At 35.2% G+C, this 20,629-nt stretch overlaps 1 protein-coding gene across 2 annotated transcripts in view; it reads right to left on the reverse strand.

Moving 5' to 3' along the window:
• Window positions 1-6,612: 6,612 nt before the first annotated feature.
• Window positions 6,613-20,629, reverse strand: part of LOC149570264 (MICOS complex subunit MIC10-like) — an 80,206-nt gene continuing 66,189 nt past the window's right edge. For both annotated transcript variants that reach the window (XM_089822900.1, XM_089822898.1), the window contains one exon: window positions 6,613-7,040. In XM_089822900.1, coding sequence (XP_089679026.1) covers window positions 7,026-7,040 — 15 coding nt within the window. In that variant the 3' untranslated portion in view covers window positions 6,613-7,025. The remainder of the gene's footprint in view (window positions 7,041-20,629) is intronic.

A 20,629-nucleotide genomic window follows, 5' to 3' on the forward strand; every position in this document is an offset into this window, starting at 1 on the left:
GGATGGATTCTAAGGATTTCTCAACTTGAGAAATTTAGAGCAAGAAATCAACAATCATTGCTAGTTGGTTTGCAGAAGCAAGTGAATGAATTAGAAGTTGAGTTGCAGAAGAGAAGAGCACATCACCAGAAAAGAGATGTTGATAACTCCTTCGATGTGGAAAAGGAAGATGATCCAGTGGAAGAGCAAGCGGATGAAGAGGAAATTATTTTCGAACCTAAAGTTGAAGAAGATGAATATGTCAAAGAGGTAAATTCTTATGAACTATATGATGCTAAATTTGAGGTGAGTTTGAAAGATATTAATGATGGTTTGCATGAGGATCTTGTTCGTGATGTATGGTATGCAAAGAAAGATTGGTATGGTGTTGCTGGATTTATTACAGGTGTGAGTAATTCAACAAGATTGGATGAGGATGAGATTTATACTTGGATAGAGTTCATTGCAAAGGAGAAATTTCAGCATCGAATACTTGTTCCAGCTATGTGTTGGAGGAAGAGGAAAAAAATCTGTCAACAGTGCCTACTTCATTTTGTGAATCCATACTCACAAAATTTTTCCTACCATGGGAGTCGAATGCAGGAGCATCATGCATCAGGAAGAAAAAAAATGTGGAAGCATTTAGTGAAGATGAAGATGGATGTATATCTTTCTTTTGGCATCAAAGTGTGGGACACACTTTTCTATCTACCAAGGGAGTCTGATGCAGGAGCATCTTGCATGGAAAAATTAAATTATTAGAAAAAAAAAAATTGTGGAGGAGAGAGAAAGTGACAAAAATGGAAGAAAAATAATAAAAAATAGAAAAATAGGAAAAAAAGAGAAAAGAGGAATTTCTATTTTCAAGGTGCATAGGTGGCATAAATAGAAAATAATAAAAATAGTTGTTATTCCATTAATCGAGGTGTGTAGGTGGCATTTTAGAAGTTTGTGAAAAGTTCTTTAAATCATGCATTTAATATTTGTTGTGATCCATAAAGCAAATGTAATTTTCTAATTGCGCCACATGGTGGTGCTTAGTTGTATTTAGGTGGAAATTCTAGAAGGTTGTGGATATTGTAGAAGGTTGTGGAAATTCTAGAATGTTATGGGTAAATCATGCCTTGGGTGGTAAGTGTCTATTTAAGGAAGGCTTATGTTCATTTGTAATCAAGCTCTTTGGATGTAAAAGCTCTTCAAGACAAGCTCTTCAAGTAGAAGCTCTTCGGATGTAATTTCTTGTAGAAGCTCTTAGTGAGAAAATATCTCTTATATTATAAGAGTTTGGAGTCCTTTTTATTTGGAGAAAATTGTAATGAATTTCAAGTATGGATGATGCTTTATGAAGCATTTTTGTCATCTCTCTATCTCCATCTTCTTGTGATTTTTGGTTGTGAGTTGGCACGGGTGGTGTGGCCCGTCATCAAAAATTGATAAGTACCTCAGTGATCAAGGCTTCAAGAGTTCTCCAGACTCAAATCTGTTCATCAAAACTAGTGATAGTGACATCATCCTTCTGGTTATTTATGTAAATGATCTAATCATCACTAGTAGTTCAACATCTTTGATTCAGGGAATCAAATAGAATTTATGCCAGTCTTTTGATATGACTGACCTTGGGCTCATGCATTATTGCCTAGGTGTTTAAGTTTGGCAATAGTCTTCTGGTATATTCATCTCTCAGTCCAAATATGTCAGGGCCCTGTTAGACAAATTTTGTATGCAGGATTGCAAACCTGCATCTACACCTATGGAGAAAGGTCTCAAGTTATCAATAAAGTCTGATTCTCCTTTCGTTGATGATACTACATACAGGCAACTAGTAGGCAACCTCATCTACCTTTCTGCTACTAGGCCTGTATCAGCTTCGCGGTCAGCTATATTTCACGTTTTATGACAACTCATAAGGCTGATCATTGGATGGCAGCAAAGTGTGTGCTTCGTTATGTGAAAGGCACTTCAGAGTATGGACTTCTATACTCTCGAAGTTCTAATCCCAAACTCAGTGGGTTCACAGATTTAGATTGGGCAGGGTCTGTTGATGATAAAAAAAAGTCAACATTTGGATATGTGTTCAATTTGGGATTCGATGCAGTCACATGGACCAGTAAGAAGCAACAGGTAGTTTCTCTCTCCTCTATAGAGGCGATATACAAAAGGACTGTTAAGGTAAGATGTGAAGCTGTTTGGCCTTGTCAAATGCTTGGGGATATGCAGATGTCACCAATGGGACTGACTACTCTGTTTGTTGATAATGAAGGCGTTATCAAGTTAGCACAAAAGCATCTATTCCATGAACGAACCAAGCATGTGGTTGTTCACTATCATTACATACAACAACTGGTTGAAGACAGGACTATAGATTTGCAATATGTTCCTACCACATATCAGACTATAGACATTTTCACCAAACCTCTTGGTCCTGATAAGTTTGTCAAATTCAGAGGACAGCTTGGTGTGTTAGATAGATTGACCATTAAGGGAGGGTATTACAATAATAGATAAGTCATCTATTATCAGTTAATGGTTATCTATTGTAAATATCTAATTAGCTTTAGTTTGCTTTCGTTTTTTGCTTTCTCTAAAATAGAATGTTTCTATTCTTTATGATCATTTCATAAGGAAACATCATCTCATTCTTTTGTATAAATTGATCGTCTGGTCTCTGTTAATAACAAGCAAGTATTTACCAATTACTTTTGTAATAGATAAGCTAATTTGAACTAGTTCTAACACTTGAGAATATAAGGTGGAGAGTGGATATAATTACATAATTAAGAATAAGTAATAGCAAGACTATGATCTACTCCTCGATCTATGTTGGGATAAAGCAAGCCTACCTATAGGAGGCATGTTCCTTTGGGTTGCCTCACAAAATAGGATTTTGACTACATAAACATTTTGAAGAATAAGTTTTGAGGGTTCTTCCAGATGTGTATCATGTGCGCATCAAGAAGATGTTGTCGACCATATTTGGTTAAACTATCCTTATAAAGCAAGCCTACCTAATGGTGTGTTGCTTTGTGTTGCCTCACAAAATAGGATTTTGACTAAATAAAAATTCTTAAGAATAAGTTTTGAGGGTCCTTCCATATGTGAATTATGTGAGCATCAAGAAGATGTTGTCGACCATATTTGGTTAAACTATCCTTAGATCTCAAAATGTTGGCAATGGTTATATAACAAGTTAAGATGGAGTTCAGCCCAAGCGTACACCTTACTAGACCACTAAAAGTCTTGACCTAACATTTAGAGGACAAGCTTATATCATCAATTATGGAGGATTACCCCCTTGATTCTCATTTGGGAGATATGGAAAGAGGGGAATCATAGACTTTTTCAAGATGAGAAAATGTCTAATGATTGCTTAGAAAACGATCTATGCTTCCATACCACATTGAGGGGACATCATCTCAATGGGATTGCAACATTAGAAATGAATGGTTTGGGCCTGCCTCAATATGGAAATAGTGGGAAAGAAAGCAAAATGTCAAGAGATATATAAATGGAATATACTACAATATGTATGGTATAAACTCAGCCTTGATGAAGCCTACAGGGAAAACCTACGTATTGCTAGGATTGGTTGTGTAATTCATAAATGGGATGGTAGTTTAATTGGCAACCTTGCTAAACCATTAAGTGATACTACAAATGACATTGCAGAAACATAAACCCTTATCGAAGGCCTACATATATGCAGAAATATAGAATTGAGCAATTGGAAATTGAAGGTGATTCACAAGGTATAATCAATGTACATTGAAATGGTAGAACTCCAAATTAGGAACTAAATTTTAGACTTGAGACCGCCCTAAAACCTCTAGATTATTTCAATAACTTCAAAGTGAACCATATATATAGAGAGAGAAGGTAATAAACTTGTGCATTAACAAGGGTGTTGATGGCTTAGAAATACATTTCCCCTAACTCCTCTTTGATGGCTATTAAGACAAGATCGAAATGAACAAACATCTTAATATGATGTTTAACACTCACTTACCTACATACTATTATTTGCATTTTGTCGTACTAAAGGAACTGGATTCACAAATATACGATTATTCACTTTCTGGCATTCTAGAAAAACTAAATTCACAAATATATGGTTTTGATTGCTCACCTTCATAGACTTATAATATTATACCAAGCTAAACTCATAAAACATCATAATATATATTGAATTTTCTTATAAATTAATAAAAATTAAAGATTTGTGTTTATGCCCTGCTTTTCTTTGTCTTAGCTATCCGCAGAAAATAATGTCTCATCAACACAGCAAACAATCACCAGAACTCGGACTATTTTCTAAGAGCTATTTCTAGGACCAGTATGCTTATATTTAGTTGGTTATACCGAGGTTTATTACTCCCACTCATCAAATAAATCTCAACAGCAGTTGTCTGCAATGATTACTTGTGCAGTGCTCAAGTATCCATCTTGAAAGACTGACTGTGATCTTAGCTGTAAGGAAACAAAGATGTGCAGGTTTTAGGAATTTATCTCGTGAATATGTCCGTTGAAGACTCACAAGACAATAGGTAGGCAGGCAGGAACTGCAAACTAGGTACAAAGATTGATATTTTGTAATAATTTCATGTATGTAGTATGAGATTGGTAAAACAAATCTGTAAATTGTAGCAGCCACAAGCAATAGTACGGCCACTAAAAGGGTAAGGATATGTAAACATTAGGCAAGAGCCTACAACACAATGGTAACTTGTGAGCCTCTCATGTGGGAAGTCTTGGGTTCAAGCCTACTTTAGCTTCACTCTTAATAATAATAATTACAACACATAATAATAATTAATCCAAGCTTCGGTCATTTATCAATCAAAAAAAAGGATGTGTAAACATTAAATTTGATTTGTAAATGAGGGTATGTCCTCATCTGACAACAAATCATTTTCAAAAAAACATGTTATCAACGTCAATTCACTTTAGGACAGTAATTGGCCTTACGCAAAGGCAATAAAGAATATTATGGACTTACTGTAAAGATACAACTATGTCATTCAGCATTGAAAATTTAAATTGATTTGGTTCTAAAATATTTATAGGAAACTAATAGGGAATTATAAGATTAAAGAGGCAATTCAGCATCCAAAACAACTAATTAGCTGATTATAAATTAGTTACAGGTTGAAAAACTAAGAGCAGTGTTTTACAAGTGAAACTAAATTATTTTTATTGAAATTAAGCTGCATTATAGACAAGCTCTCAAATTTAGTAAATCAGATTTAACTAACAGAATATCAACATTGTCCCAGGTCTACCTTTGGATTGTAACACATTCTGATTCAACCACAATCTGGCTACATCATGTGATTCTAGGCAACATAAATCAATTCATCCTTGCGCTGGTAACACACTTGGAATCCATCACAAAACTTTAAGGATCTAAAGAAGTCTTGACTCTTAACCTTCCGCTTAAGATCATTGCCATCCTCGTACTTCAATGAAGATGAACAATTTGAAGGGTAGAGATTTAGAATGTAGAGATAAATCTATATACAGAGAACGCAATCAGTGCATCCATGCTAGCTTTACAATAGTGGAACTTTAAAAACAATTAAAACAAAATTAATAACTTGTCTAACTTTTAAGGGTCATTGAATACCCTCTACTTTTGTAATTTTGTAACCATATCTAATTGAAGCCAATCCAAACAAACATTTCATGCTGTTTTGTTTTAATTTCATTTTTGTCATCTCTGATACCATGTCATGTTGTTCTGTGAAGAATGCAAATGTCAGTTTTTTCAAACAAATGGCCCGTCAATAAACTCTCATGAAATCAGGTGGGGTCAAAGTTTGACAAAGGGACTGCCGAAAGTACAAATATTGGGTAATTTCAACTTGTTCCACTTACAAATATCATAAAACAAAAATTTGCTTAAACAAAAACTAAAGATGTTTTCTTTCTGCTGTGCCCATAGTCCTCCTCCAGATTATTACTTTGTTATGAAGTATCTCATTGCTTATTGATTAATAACTTAATATGCTTTTCTTGGCTAAAGTGCTTTTTTAAACTGTTTAGATTTTGGCATGCCTAATTAAACCTTTAAAATTAAGTAATGATAAGTTCACATGTTAGAGATGAAATGTATTTTAAAATGGATAACAAACACAGGCCTAATGTGTACCACGCCTGAGATGTCATCTTTCTCTCCACCACATAGCAGTTGTATTACGGATGTTTAGTGTATTTTGTGGAATGTCTTACTTGTGACTGTATGCTTTCTGTGTGTTTTACTTATGTTTTGTGGAAATATATGACTTATATCTGTAACCATCTTGAATTGTCTGCATACACTACTGGTATTCCCTTTGATTTCGGTGTCCTATCTATGTATATGAACTTCTTTGGCAAAATCTTCTTCTGAATGCTTTCCAATGATTATTGTATACTTGATATGCAAATTATTGCAATCATGACACATGATATCATGTTTGGTAAATTTTCTTACCATGTTCACTATAAGAATATAAAGAGTTAAGATAGCAGAAATCACAGATCTATAAACACAACTGCAAATCAAAGGGCCATTATGCATAATGTATCTTGCAAGATTATTTCTCATCTTGACAAAATAATAATTAAGAGAATAAAATCAAGTATGGAAGATCTGGAAAATCAAAAACACGCAGACCTCTTTAATCAAAACCAATGCAGTACCATTGTACAAAAATATTGATTATATCTCATAAACATCTATTGTTACCTCATCAATAACCAAACACAGCATGGTTGAGAACATTCCTCGAATTCCTTATAATTAATGTGTTTGTACAAATCACTGCTTTTATGCTTATTCAATAAAACTGGATTAAAGAAAACCAGTTTCATGCATCTTCTGTGAAAGCCAATGCTGCTATTAAAATTACGTCTTGCTTCTCAAAAGTGCAGCAGCACTTAAAAAATATAAAATAGAATCCATCAAAAACAATTTGAATCCATTAACCAAGGCCAAAAACTTATGGAAGTAAAATAAGGACCTATGTTAAATGCTGTGAGACTGTTTATGTGGAAAGATTACTCTCAACTCACTGTGTTCCATCCTGCAGCCAGAAAGAAAATTTGTTATTCAACTATTGCATGACAGTTTCAAAAGGTTCTTGCTAGAAATTCCTATCCAATTATACCACTTCTTCAAACATGCTCAAAAGATAATTCAAACAGCTCACAAGAATGTCCAAGTAGACAAGTACATCATAAACAGTTCAATATGGTTCCACACTTCATCAAAATCACCTATTGCAACCACAATCAAGATGTACTACCAGGTGAGCATGCAAGTAGTTTTCTAAAAGAACCAAAAAAAGTTATGCTAGATCATTAAATAAACAAGATGTAGCAAATATGGTTAATTCTGATAATTCATTCTCTAACCAAACAACTTGTGGATTTTGAATTTTGCAGCAACTGCATCTATTGATGCCTGTAACAATCAAGCAATTCTTAGAAGGGGCTCTTATCATACTAGCCATCACTAGAGCAAGTTTTACTGAAAATAAAGAATACAAGCTTTCTAGTAGTTACAAGATTCCATGCCTCTTTAGGTTCATGGCCAAAGCCATGCACAGAAAATAAAGGATTGAAATACGATGGACAATGTTCAGTTTTTAAGAACAAATTGCCATGTCCCTCCATTGGAAGCCCTTTAGCAATATCTTAATATTGTTCACACCAATTTTGTGGAATCTCTAAGAAACGAAATTGCAATTATGCAATTATGATTTTAACATAAAAATATCTGATAATAGATAATCAAAATGAAAATTTAAAATTTAAAATAAATAACATATAACAAATAACAATATGATTAATAGATTATATAATTTATCAATCAAAAATATATAATAATAATATATTATTTATATATATTATAATAATAATAAACAATAATATATTATAAGAATAGAAATTTTTCCTGGACTTCAAATTCGCGCTAAACAACAAATAGAAACTCTCTTACAATTAATTCGAACAAGGAAACCAATATTCATAAATAGGCAAATGTATCCTCCATAACTTAAATTTAATTAGAAATGTATTTTTTTTGCAAAATTGAACGAGAGCATGCATCCAATGAGTTAATTAATGAGAACACAAAAGAAAAAAGCTGAGTTTAGATATATATAAACACGAAGTAGGTAAAAAATTGCATTCTCATGCAAAATAGCAAATACTTCTACAAAACTAGAAGTAAATAGATCATTTCATTTACATCTTCCTCTTCCCAGCTCTACTAGCAAATAAGGGAAAGAACTAGAAAGTCTAGTCCTAGAAATAGAAGCTTGCACTGGGCTTGAATGTGCATCCTCACTTGCTATCTCTGCTGATGTGTGGCTCACTTTCTATCCTAGATGTATCTCTTGGCACTGGCCTTAAATCCACTCTAAACCGCCTCCAATACTTTGCAATCACCTAGCTAGGAATTGGAAGCCCACTTTCCTCCTCTCTTCACTCAAGTCGCTGCAAACCAGAAATGAAAGCTAATTGTGCCATTTTTTCATTTTAATTCTGCCAGTAAAATGCATGGGTGTTTTTTATAAAAAAATTGCAGATATTATAGTAAAAAGTTGCCGACTAATAGATGAGTTTCATCTGCAATTTTTTCTGTGATTAACTCACCGTCTCAAACAAATCGGCAATTAATTGGCAAGTTTGTCATCTATGGTATCCATTATGGATGCCTTCAATAATATAATTCATGGATGCACTTAGGCAAAGGAAACTTCATCAGCTCAGGTAAGAATACAAGAATTCAGAGCATATAATAGTCAGCCCTTTCCACTCCAATAGACCTAGTCCAGTTAATGGGAAAAGGTCTCATTGACCAAATAGTTGGAAGAATGATAACACTTAGGCAATGTGCAAATTAAGAGCTCATCCCACGATGAGGAAGATTACACCAATAATGAATATAAAATCTCACCTAAGGAACTAGGATGGGTGCTAAACGATTTCCTCTAGTCTTCCTACCAAACCAAGTGGAAGGAGCCTTCTATGCCAAAAAAAAGTTCATATAACCATAGATACCAATTTCTGATGATAGCTACTAGACAAGTTTAGCCCAATATATGCCGAGGTCAAGCAATTCTTTCCAAGCACTTGCGTTGAATATGTGTGGCACAATAAACTTGCAACAAATCATGTTCAAATTAGGTAAAGGCAAAAGGGAAGCAATTGTGTTATTATTATCAGCAACCTACACAGTTACGAGCAGCAGTGTTATATTCATAAACAGAGTTGACTAAGCTGATAACAATAATATGATACAGCAATCAAACCAACTTAATAGATACTACGCAACATTAAGGGTCCGTTTGGTTTGTGGAATTGTAGAAATTGAGATTTCTACAAATCTCGAATTAGCCAAATCAAGGTTTTGCAAATCTTCAGTCCTATTTCAGGGATTTTATTTGTACCATTTGTTTAACCGGATGATGAGTGGAAAGATGCATTTTTATGCATAAACATGGAGTTGAAGACAAACTCCAAAAAATAATCCAATCTAATTTTTTTACACTCCTCAAAAAGCATAACCAGGTTTTAAGTTTCAATTCCTAGTTGCTAGTTGGAAGTTTAATAACCTGGTTTTGAGATAAAATTAGAAGTCTGGTATTCTAATTATATTTTGCCAATTTTGAAACAAACGCAAAAAATTTCAAATCCTGATTATGGAAAACCCAATTCCTGTCATCTTCCACAAATCAAACAGGCACTAATAGATACTAATCCTGCATTGAGTGTTCCAGGATGAGAGATGTCCTAAGTGCCAAGCAAATAAGTTGTGGAGGCCATATTACTTAGTAAAACAGCAATTTAGTATGGAGGTAAGCATTTTTTAATGACTATTTGTTATGAAAATAAACATTGCTTGTTAATGATAAACAAAAGGCAATGACTATGTTAGACAGTGCTTACAAAAGCAATATATACATTTATTAAGAAACTATGATCAAAGAAGAATGTTTTGGAGATGCGTCCTTTCACAAAGACTACTCCTCAAAAGGAGTTTGCACCCTTCTTGAAAGGATGTGTGGGAGATGTAGAATTATCACAAAGAATCGCATGAAAAGGGGGGAGGTATGAATGGGAAGAGGAGAGAAGGAAAGGAAGTATTAATCACACAAGCAGAATATAAAATTATAATATAGAATTTGATAAATTGATAATTGAACAATTAAAGAACGTTTGACACTCTTCACAAAGAAGAGATAAGAGAAAAAGTCTGGTAAGATTGATCATGATAATATTATATTATAATGCTATTGGGAATGAAAGGTAGTAGCATTAATATCCGTATAATATGGTATCAAAGATGATGATCCTGCCAGCTTGACAGGCAATGTTGGTTGGTGACAGTATAACGCCTCTTTAGGTTCATGGCCAAAGCCATGCATAGAAAATAAAGGAAAGATGAAATACATTAAACAATGTTCAGTTTTTACAAAAATTGATTGTCAATTGATTCCAATGTAAAAGAAGCTACAATTCTGGGAAGCCAAACATGAGCTTTACTCCCTGACAGAAAGCCAAACCACAATTGTTAGGAATAGCTTCTAAAATTCATTAGCTATGCAACATTCATTGGGTATGTTACATTAATATATTGATGGTAAATTGTAATTTAAGACAATTATCCATAAATCCCTTTTCATCACCTGATGGATTCGTCACAGAACACTTAAATTTGTCAATAATCAACACCAGTCTACAATAAGCTACAAACTGTGAAACAATTACAATGAATGTATGAGGTGGAACACATTGGTTATGTTTTATTAGATGATAGACAACTCTAGTGTTTTGCTTATCAGCGATCTAATATATTACTTGAAAGCGGGAAAAAGGCACAGCATTGCAGGGGATATTACCATGTTAAACGAATTAAAATATTGCAGCAGTTGCTCTTTCATATAATGAACTTATAACAGCTATGCTATGAGTATGAGGTTTGCCTAAAAAGTTATTTTATTAAAAAGGTAGCTCAAAACAAAGTTGTTTTAAATATAGCTTCAGCTAGCTCAAAACCAATAAGCCAAGCTTTCCAGTAACTCTATGATATCCTGTATTTTACATGATTATGGTCAAGGTCCATGCACAGAACAAACAGATGATGATATACTATGGAAAATGTTCAATTTGTATAACAAATTGTTAAGAGGTATCATTTGTTCCCAAGAGAAAAGAGTTATGAATTATAATCATGAGAAGCCAAGCAAACTATCATTAACCAAAAGCTCTGTTCCTCATGGAGGATAAATATACTAATGCTAAATGCATATTCTGATGGAATTTCATGGCAGCACAATGTATGTATTTGTGTTCTACATTGAAATGTAGGTAGTGGATAGCATATCGATGATAATTCTGACCTCTGTTACCCCAAATTTCCCAGACAGGGAGAGGGGTGAGAGAATTAGGAATCCGAAATTTTTGAGTTATTTTTGGTGATGGCTTACGGTGTGGCTATATGAAAAATAGGAAAACTTTAAATAATATTGATAATTTTTAAATATGCATATGATAAGGTTGATAATGCATTCATATATACATAATTGAACCTTAACATTTGCGTTAAATTGAGAGTTTACATGAAAGTCGAAGTCAAACAAATTAGCAATTTTCCAAACTTAATTCAAATATACTAATGCTAAATGCATATTCTGCTGGAATTTCATGGAAGCACGATGTATGTATTTGTGTTCTGCATCGAAATTTAGGTAGAGGATAGCATATTGATGATAATTCTGACCTCTGTTACCCCAAGTTTCCCAGACAGGGAGAGGGGTGAGCAGACTTAAGAGTCCCAGATTTTTTGGTCATTTTTGGTGATGGCTTAAGGTGTGGCTATATAAAAAATAGGAAAACTTAAAATAATATTGATAATTTTTAAATATGCATATGATAAGGTTGATAATGCATTCATATATACATAATTGAACCTTAATACATAACATTTGTCTTAAATTGAGAGTTCACATGAAAGTCAAAGTCAAACAAATTAGCAATTTTCCAAACTTAAATACTTTCACAATTAATTGCCAATACGAATGTGATTTTAAAAAAGGTATTCAAGTTACATACTCACAACAATATGCTCAAAGGCTACAAGTTTCACTTCCAATTACAATATTACTAGCAATTGTAACTCAACAAGGTGCAGTGGTTATGCCAATAGGAAAATATACCAGGGTAATATATTGAAGGGAGAAAAAAAATGTTTGAAGCAATTTTTGAAGGAAAACCATTACAAGGAAACAACATGAATCAAAATAAATTGATTATATTTTCCACTTTCTAGATTTTAGAACCCCAAAAACGTAAAGCACAATTTTGACTTTTGGGAGAGCATTCATGATAAAGGAAGAAGCTGGGAAAGTCATGATAACAGGTAGAAGGAGAATGAGCTGAAAGAAATATGAACACACTCAGTCAGACGGGAAATAAATGTGCAATGCATCCTGATATTTTGATCTTCAATGAAAATGGAAATATCCCAAACATGAAGAAAACTAAACCAATTCATATGTTAGACATGAAAAAACTGAACCAATTCATAAGTCGGGCATAAAAAGAGATCCAGAAAGATAAACCTCCTGACACAATTCCAGGCAAAAGACAATAAGATTCGGCCAAAATGCTTGCATGGTCCCTAGACTTTGTCTTATCGTACAGCTAGAGCAAGGTCTGTAGTAGTTTTACACAACCTGGTGTGTACATAACTTCATTAAAGAAGGTCAAGCTTAAAAAACCCACCGGAAAAACAGAATAATCCATTCACTAATGGATACATTACTAGTTTGAATCCAGATCCAGAAGTAGGTAGGACAATCTGGTACATAGATACGTGAAAAAATATGGGGGCTTTAAGAGTTTGAATAAGTAAAAGGGACCACTTTATATGAAGGTATTAAGAAGGTATGGAAGTAGGAGGAACACTCAGGGGAAGTGAAAGGCTAGGAAGACCAACACTCAAAGGAGTGGACACTTGTATAGGAGTAGTCATAAGAAGTGGAGCATATGTAGGTATGCTAGAAAGAGTGGTGGAGATTACTTATAAGAGTTACGAAGCAGAGACTTTTTGGGCCAATAACTCTTAAAGCTTCATCTTCATCATGGGATGAGTGAGAAGAGTAATCTCCATGTTATTGGCCCAAAAAGACTCGCCTTCGTAACTCTTATTATTTAAAAAGACTCTAGAAAGAGTGGTGGAGATCTGATCTCCACCACTCTAGATAGCAAAACTTCTTCTCTATGTTATTGACCCAAAAGAACTCTCCTCCATAATTCTTATGTGTCTTTTCTTCCATTGTGTTGTAGTTCTACTTCCTTTGGTGGCTGGTGATATTTCATACTTGATATAATATTACATATTATCATAGGATCATACTGACCCTAAAGTTAGTAGATTCCTTCGTGTTCTCTCTTTTTCATCATGTGCTCATTTCCCTTGATATGTTTATCTTCTTGAGGGCATCTCATAGTGGAAGCGTTCATTAGTGGATGAATGAACACTTTCGTTAAAGCCATTGCTCCCATTAAGGTATTTCCAATCACTTTAACGTGGAAGCATCTCATCCTTTTGACCATGAAGTTGCAAATACGGATTCTGTGTATAGATTGGAGTACTTTAGCCTTGTATTGAGGTCAGTTTTGTACCACTACATAACATATAGTAATTGAACACTTGATATGGGATATCAAACACTCAATTCCTCTCTTAAAAAGTTAATACTCATGAAAACATGAGAAAAACTCCAATGTTCGTTACACTTATGGATACTAATTCAGTTATTGATGTGAGTTGTTGGTAATCACATAGGCGGCCTTACGTTGTTCATTCAAGGATGACTTGGGTTTTGGGATGATGGTGATGATTTTGTATGAGTGCCAGATGATGTTGATGGTGATGGTGATGAAAGCAATAATGCTCTAATGACTTTTACCTTCCTAACTTTCTTAGAATGAAGTCTGACTACTCAACTACTTGCTATTCTACTCCTACTCCTATGAATGGAAAGATTAGCAAATGGATGGAGATCGAATCTAATGAAAGCTAATCAGCGTCTTTACCTCTATAGATGCATTGATTCAAGGGAAAAGGACTAGTTTACCATGCAAGACTTCCCAACAAGCCGCTAGGATGCTAGTGACCTAGTTATAGATCCCTATCAAACACCCACTAATATCACCATGCAACTATTCATCTACTCTTACCTAACCTTCTTGAAATAAAATCTACTTTAGCAACTTCAAAGGAAATCTAATTCTAACTATTGTAAGTAGAAACCATGCAATAACACCAAATGTTCTTGATCACCATGCACGTCACAACAATGATAAAAAGAAGCAATTTTGGTGTTATCTTAGCAACAATTTTCTCCAACCCAATGAGAGCAAATGGCCTTATATAGAGGCCCAAAATTACAACCAACGGTAGAGATTAAGAAGCGAAACCAACGATCCAGATTGGATCCTAGAAACCCTAATTAGGGTTGCCACCCCATCGGCCAATGAAAAGATGCCACCTCATCAATGGACCAATGAAAAAAAGGAAAAGTGGCAACCAATGAAAAGGCACCAAAATGGTAGCCAATCAAAATCAAACACCTATCCTACCCAAGAAGGAGAATTTGCCACTTGGGTTTGCATCAAATGATCCTCTAATATAGTTCTACCCCCTTTCTTTCATCTTTTTAGCCAAAGTAATGAACTTGGCTAGCTTTTCATTGACTTCCTTCATGGGAGGGAAAAGTGTATGCTTCATCTTGAACTTAGCTGAATTCATCATGTTGTTTGTTGCTTACCGTGTCTTCTTATGATCCTTCTCATATTCCTTTGCATATCAATAAAGGCATTGAGGGAGGCAAGGGTGCCCAAATGTTTCTTCTTGATGGCAACCTTCCCCAACTCATCCAATCTTGATCCAAATTCTGTCTCATTGATGTTCTCCTCTTCTCCACTTGAATTATCCCTTTGGTCTCTAGCCTCAAATATTTTCAAATCACTTCCTCTAAATTTGCTCTTCTTTGAAATTCACTCTTCAATTTTCACTACCTCGAAATCAAATAAAAGAGGTAGGACCCCATATAGAATTATTTTTGATTTTGCACTGTCCTAAGTTGCAACTCTAAATTCTCACTTATAATCCTAGCCCAATCAAATCTTCTCTTTCTATTTTCAATTTCATCAATAAAACAATACATCTAGTTCTCGAATTGCATACCTTGAGCTAAGCCCATGATCCGGCTAAGAAGTACGATGAGATCGCCATACTCTGATTTAAAGTCTAACACGGTGAGCCTTCATGATCTAATAACTCCCTTCTTGCCCTCATGTAGCCAATCCTACTTTAGATGAACGAAATAAGCCTCCTAGTTGTCCTGGAATAATTTAGCCGCCTGATCCATCATTACTACCATCATGCTTTTGTACTAGGGGATATTAAATGCTTCTTCGATCACTTGTCTGCCGATGTTGGCTAACACCCTCTTCCCTTCATCAAAAATGATGGATTTACTAACTGAATCAAATTTGGATGCACACTCCATGACCAATTCTGAACAAGGCAAGGTAGGAGGGAAGGCCGCCACATGTACAATTCTACTCTTGTAGATCTTCTTTGCCATGGGGGGCTGTCCTTCCTTCAATCTGTCGTTTAACTGTATCATGTTCACTATACCGATATTGGTGTCACTTATTCGCCTCACTTTCGAGAAGAAGGTGGTCTTAGGCATCATGTCTTCCTTGTCATTTTCGTATCCGTTCCCTTTGGGTTCTTGCTTGCACTAGCATCTACCATCTTAGACACTTATTTGTGCCCCTTCGTTTTAAGTGATATGGACTACCCTTATCGATCTCCAACCTTATTTCTATCGATGGAAACTAGCTTATTTCTGCCTCTTCGCTACCTTCGGATGGACTACACTTATATCTCCCAACTCCAACCTAGGGTGGTCTAAGCTTATTTCTGCCTCACCAAGTGTCCTATCATAAAATCTACACTTATCTCTCCAATCTTCAACCTATCAATGGGATGATGAAGTGGTGGATGATGAATGCAAGAAGAAAATATGGGAAACAAAACCAAGCAAGAACAAGGAGTGGAATCCACCTTTAAACCAATCTTCACCTCTAAAATGAATTGAATTTACCTTAATTTTGTCTTTACCAATAGCCGGGTCTTTTTTGAATTCAGATTAGACCTTAGAAAATTCAAGCCTCCTTGGAAAAAAATCAGAATTTTGATCCCTTTGAAACTGCCCACATTTGCCAAAAAATCAGATCTTGGATCATGTATCTTCTAAAAATCGCCCAAGCTGGAAATTGAGATCGCAGCTCTAGCAAGAAAATCAGACTCCTTAAAATCGCCAAGCAAGAGGAAAGCACTTAGATCTGCCCCAACAAAATCGCCAAGGTCTGAAATTCGTTCAAGTTAGAGGAAGGAGAATGCCAAACACATGAAAATCTGCCCCAAGGAAAATCAGCTAGGGCAGAAAATTGCGTCCTTTTAGGAAAAATCGCCAAGCATAGAAAATATTTAGGTCTGCTCCATCATTGCCAAGCCGAGATGGAATGAGATAATGGGAGAGGAGGAAGCCTCTTATACCACACTCCCTTTACTCCTTGAAGCTGGCCGACTAGCCCTATAGGAGAAGAAAATTAAATTAGTGTCTCAGTAATGGTCCCAATTTAAATGCCAAGCCAAAATTAATTTTGCTCATAGTGAAATTTGCTCATAATTGCCGGTTAGGACCAAAAATTGCAAAATAAAATTAAGCCTTGGAGATGTTAAAAATTTTCATTTAATAACGTCTTGATAATTAAAATCGGATTAAAATCGATCTTCAATTTTAATTTACCAATCTCTTTAAATATTTTTAAGATCTTCAAGGCAAATTTAATGCAAAATTATGTAATTTAATCCATTTTTAACTTTGCAATGCAATTTCAATTTTTTACCAAAAATAAACCATTTTTCTAGCATTCAAAATCGATTTTTCCAATTTAATTTCACTCTCGCAAAATTTTCTTTTTTCACCAAAAAAAATAAAAAAATCGAAACAATTAAATCTATAAAAAATTGTTTTGGAAATTCTCAAGATTATACAATTACATCAAATTTTCAAAATAAAATTGTCTAAGTCTAAAACTTTGTAAATTTATCTTGCTGAATATTGTTCTGACCATCGAAAAAATGTTGTTTTTAAAATTTGTTTGGCCTAAGGATAAAATTACATGTTCCGGAAACTCAAGTTAAGACCAGGTAAAAAACAATTCACATCCCTCCTGGCCTGAAGCCGTCCAAAGTGTAAAATTTTTAAATCGAAAATTTTTGGGCAACTCCGAAAAACTTGCTAAGGCAATCAAAAAAAATTCCGAAAATCCGCAAAAATTGCCAAGGCTTGCTCGAAAAAGGGGGTCCCCAAAAATTTTGGGGCGATGGTGTGAAAGCCTCACAACACTTTGTATGCTTGGTATGATTTCTGAGTTATTACCAAATCTTTGCATTGTCACTTCATGTTTGTTTGTTTCTCTTTCCTTCTGCGCATTATTAGTTTCCTGGAACTATTGACAATTCCTAGGGGCTTGGTCTCTTAGGATCTCTTTCTAAACTATTGACAATTTAGGAGGTCGATCCTTGTTTTCGACCCTTCTTTTAACTATTGAAAGTTTGGGGAGCCCAGTCTTGTTTTAATCCCTTAAGGACGCACATCCTTATGCTTGAGCCGCTTTTTCATTTCTTCTTTTCGGGACATGGAGTTCCTTAAAGTTGGATCCTTTGGTGGACTAACTAGCATGCCACACACACTAGATTGTTCAATGCCATCCCCTTTTGCAAAGACCTTTCCCCCTCTCTTTTCTTTCCCCTTCTTGTGTAGTTCACAATAGGGCACACAAACCTTATTGAACGAGTCGCTGCACCCTTTAGTAGCGTTTATCTCTTTATTGTGATTTTGGATTTAACAAAGACTCAAGTCTCTTAGGGGCTTGATGTTTTCTATCTCCTAGATCATGATAAGATCGACTCTTTGCTTTTGATCTAATTTACTGTGAGTTTGAGGAAACTCAACTAAAGTGGGGGCTAAATGTACTATCTTAAAATGGTCACACTTGCCTTTTAAGAACTTTTAGCACCCTTTCCATGATGCCTTCCTAGACCATGGATGGACCTATGCTTGGTGCTCCCTTTTCCTTGTTTCCTTCCACTTTCTTCCTTATTCATTTTGGCTTCTACCTGAGCTTTATGTGGCTCTCCTGTCCTCTCGTCTGGGACCAAGTTGACTCAGGTCAACCTAGACTAGTTACAGTCAACCCAAGTCGATCTTGACCCCAAGGTTTGCAGGGCCCGGAGCCTGAAGAACCTCGAGGATTTATTTAATTTAATCCTGCTCTCCAATTGGCTTGTATTGTTTTCCTACACAAAAACTCATATATAAGGAGGGCTTGGAGGCTTCATTTTCACATCAACACACATCAAGCATTCACAAGACACCCACACGTCTTGAGAAGACAAATAAGCTATACTTTGCATTCAAGGAGTTCAAGCATTTAAAGCATTCAAGCAAGGGAGATTTCTATCAAGCATTGAAGGATCATTTGTGAGCATTTCCTCTTCAACATCTAGCATATTGTTGGCCATCAAGGGAGGAGCTCTACATTGAAGCAATCATTATCTTCTAGATTGATGCACACTTACATCCATGGCACCATGATGGAATTATGGTATATCCATTGCAAATTGTGGAGATACCCTACATTCAAACGTTGAATTCAAGCTCTATAACACACTACAAAACAAAATCCTTATTGACAAGGATTTTAAGCAAGGTAAATCCTAACATTTCTCTTGTTTTCAGTCATTTACATTTACATTTACATTTATCATTTTCAAGGTTGACCCCTCAATCTAAGGCTTGACCAAGGCAAGCCGTCATCCACCAAACAACAAAAACTCTTCACCTTCTGTGTATGAATAGGATAGCAGGATTTCACACACATCTAGAAATTACTCCCCCAAGAGCTTTTTGCAGAAGTTAGTTCAACTCTATTATAGTGCCCCTCGTACACATCAACCTTGTAGGAATTCGGCCTTCTAGGTTGACTTGGACCCTACTGCTTTCTGGAAAAACAGTTTCTAGGTTTGTCTATTTTGTCATTTCATCCGGAAATTTGCAGTCAGATATTCGGAAACAGGCTTGGATCCTCAATTTTTGAAGCTAAAATATATCTTCCACTACATACTTTAAGGTGAGTCTTTTATATTTTATTTCCGTTTATATCTTTATCCCAGATCTGTCTTAATTGAGCTGATTGTACACACTTAGCATTTAGATCTACATTATTTAATCAATTAGTTCAATTTTGCATACACATTATCCTATAAGGGACAAAGAGTGTATTTCATTATATTGCATTCTCCCTTATAATTCAAATTTAGAATTGGCGCCCTTTCTCTTTTGGGTCCTAGCTAATCTAATTTGGTTTATAAAAAGGAATCATATTTGAGGATTACCTCTTTCCCTTTATCTCCTCGTATTCTTTTGAATGTCTTTGTGGCTTGAAAAGTGGAGCTCTAAACCCTATTAAAGCATCTCCCTTTTCACCCTAAACACAAGTGCTAACACAACCAAAAAAAACTTAGTTGTAAGGTGCTTGATTACAAGAGGATGGAGGTGCCCAAATATTTGACCATGGACATAACACCATGTGACAGTTCCCATGTTGTATTGATCATTAATAGTTGTTGGCCTATGACTTCTTCCTGAGGCAAGCATGCCAAATTCTTTCCTAACTTCTTTCTCGACTTCTTCAACTTGGACGAGTATAATAAATGCCTACGCGTACCCACTAGCAACTTCATCTCTACAAGGTGCTAATCTCCCTAGCATAGCAAGTACTTCCTTGCTATAGTACCTAGGAGATAGGGCATAAGGAAAGAGGTGCAATAGGGTGCACACCTTTCTCCAAGGATAATGAATGATTAATTCCACCTTATTGCATAAGGTTTCACATTATATGGGGTCACTATCATGTGTGTGTACCATTCTGGACATGCCATCGTAGACATTCCCCAAACAAAGGTGCATATGTATCGACAACCGAAGCATGGTTATTATAGGCTCAATGAATTCCAATACATACTCTAGATGAGCCCACCAATTGTCATTCAAGATCAATGACTTCACCTTTTGGGCCCTTCCTAAATGTGAAGCCTTTTGAACCGCCCCTTGGTTCCAAAAATCCATTTGACCCAATGATTCTCACACCTTCAAAAGTCATCACATAATAATAGTATGAGATGCAAGTCAGATCTCAGCAACCTAATTTAATAACAATATCAATATGTAAATAACATATTAAAAAAAAAATCCATTTTCAAAATTAATCAAATCATGGTGGAGAAAATTTAGAGACTACAAAGAAATTTCCTTTGGTTAGGGACAGAGGAGAAAAATAAATTGAGTTTAGTTAATTGGGAGGAGGTGTGTAAACCAAAAGATTAAAGGGGGGTTGGGTGTAAGAAGGCTTTAGGACCTTAACAAAGCTCTCCTTACAAAAATTGGCTGGAGACTGGCTGAAGAGAATACAGATTGGGGCAATATCATGAAAGCTAAATAGTTGTCTAATACCT

Source organism: Cupressus sempervirens, chromosome 3 (genome assembly GCF_028749045.1).
Source record: "Cupressus sempervirens isolate cs-2001-9-10 chromosome 3, ASM2874904v1, whole genome shotgun sequence".
Lineage (NCBI taxonomy): Eukaryota > Viridiplantae > Streptophyta > Pinopsida > Cupressales > Cupressaceae > Cupressus > Cupressus sempervirens.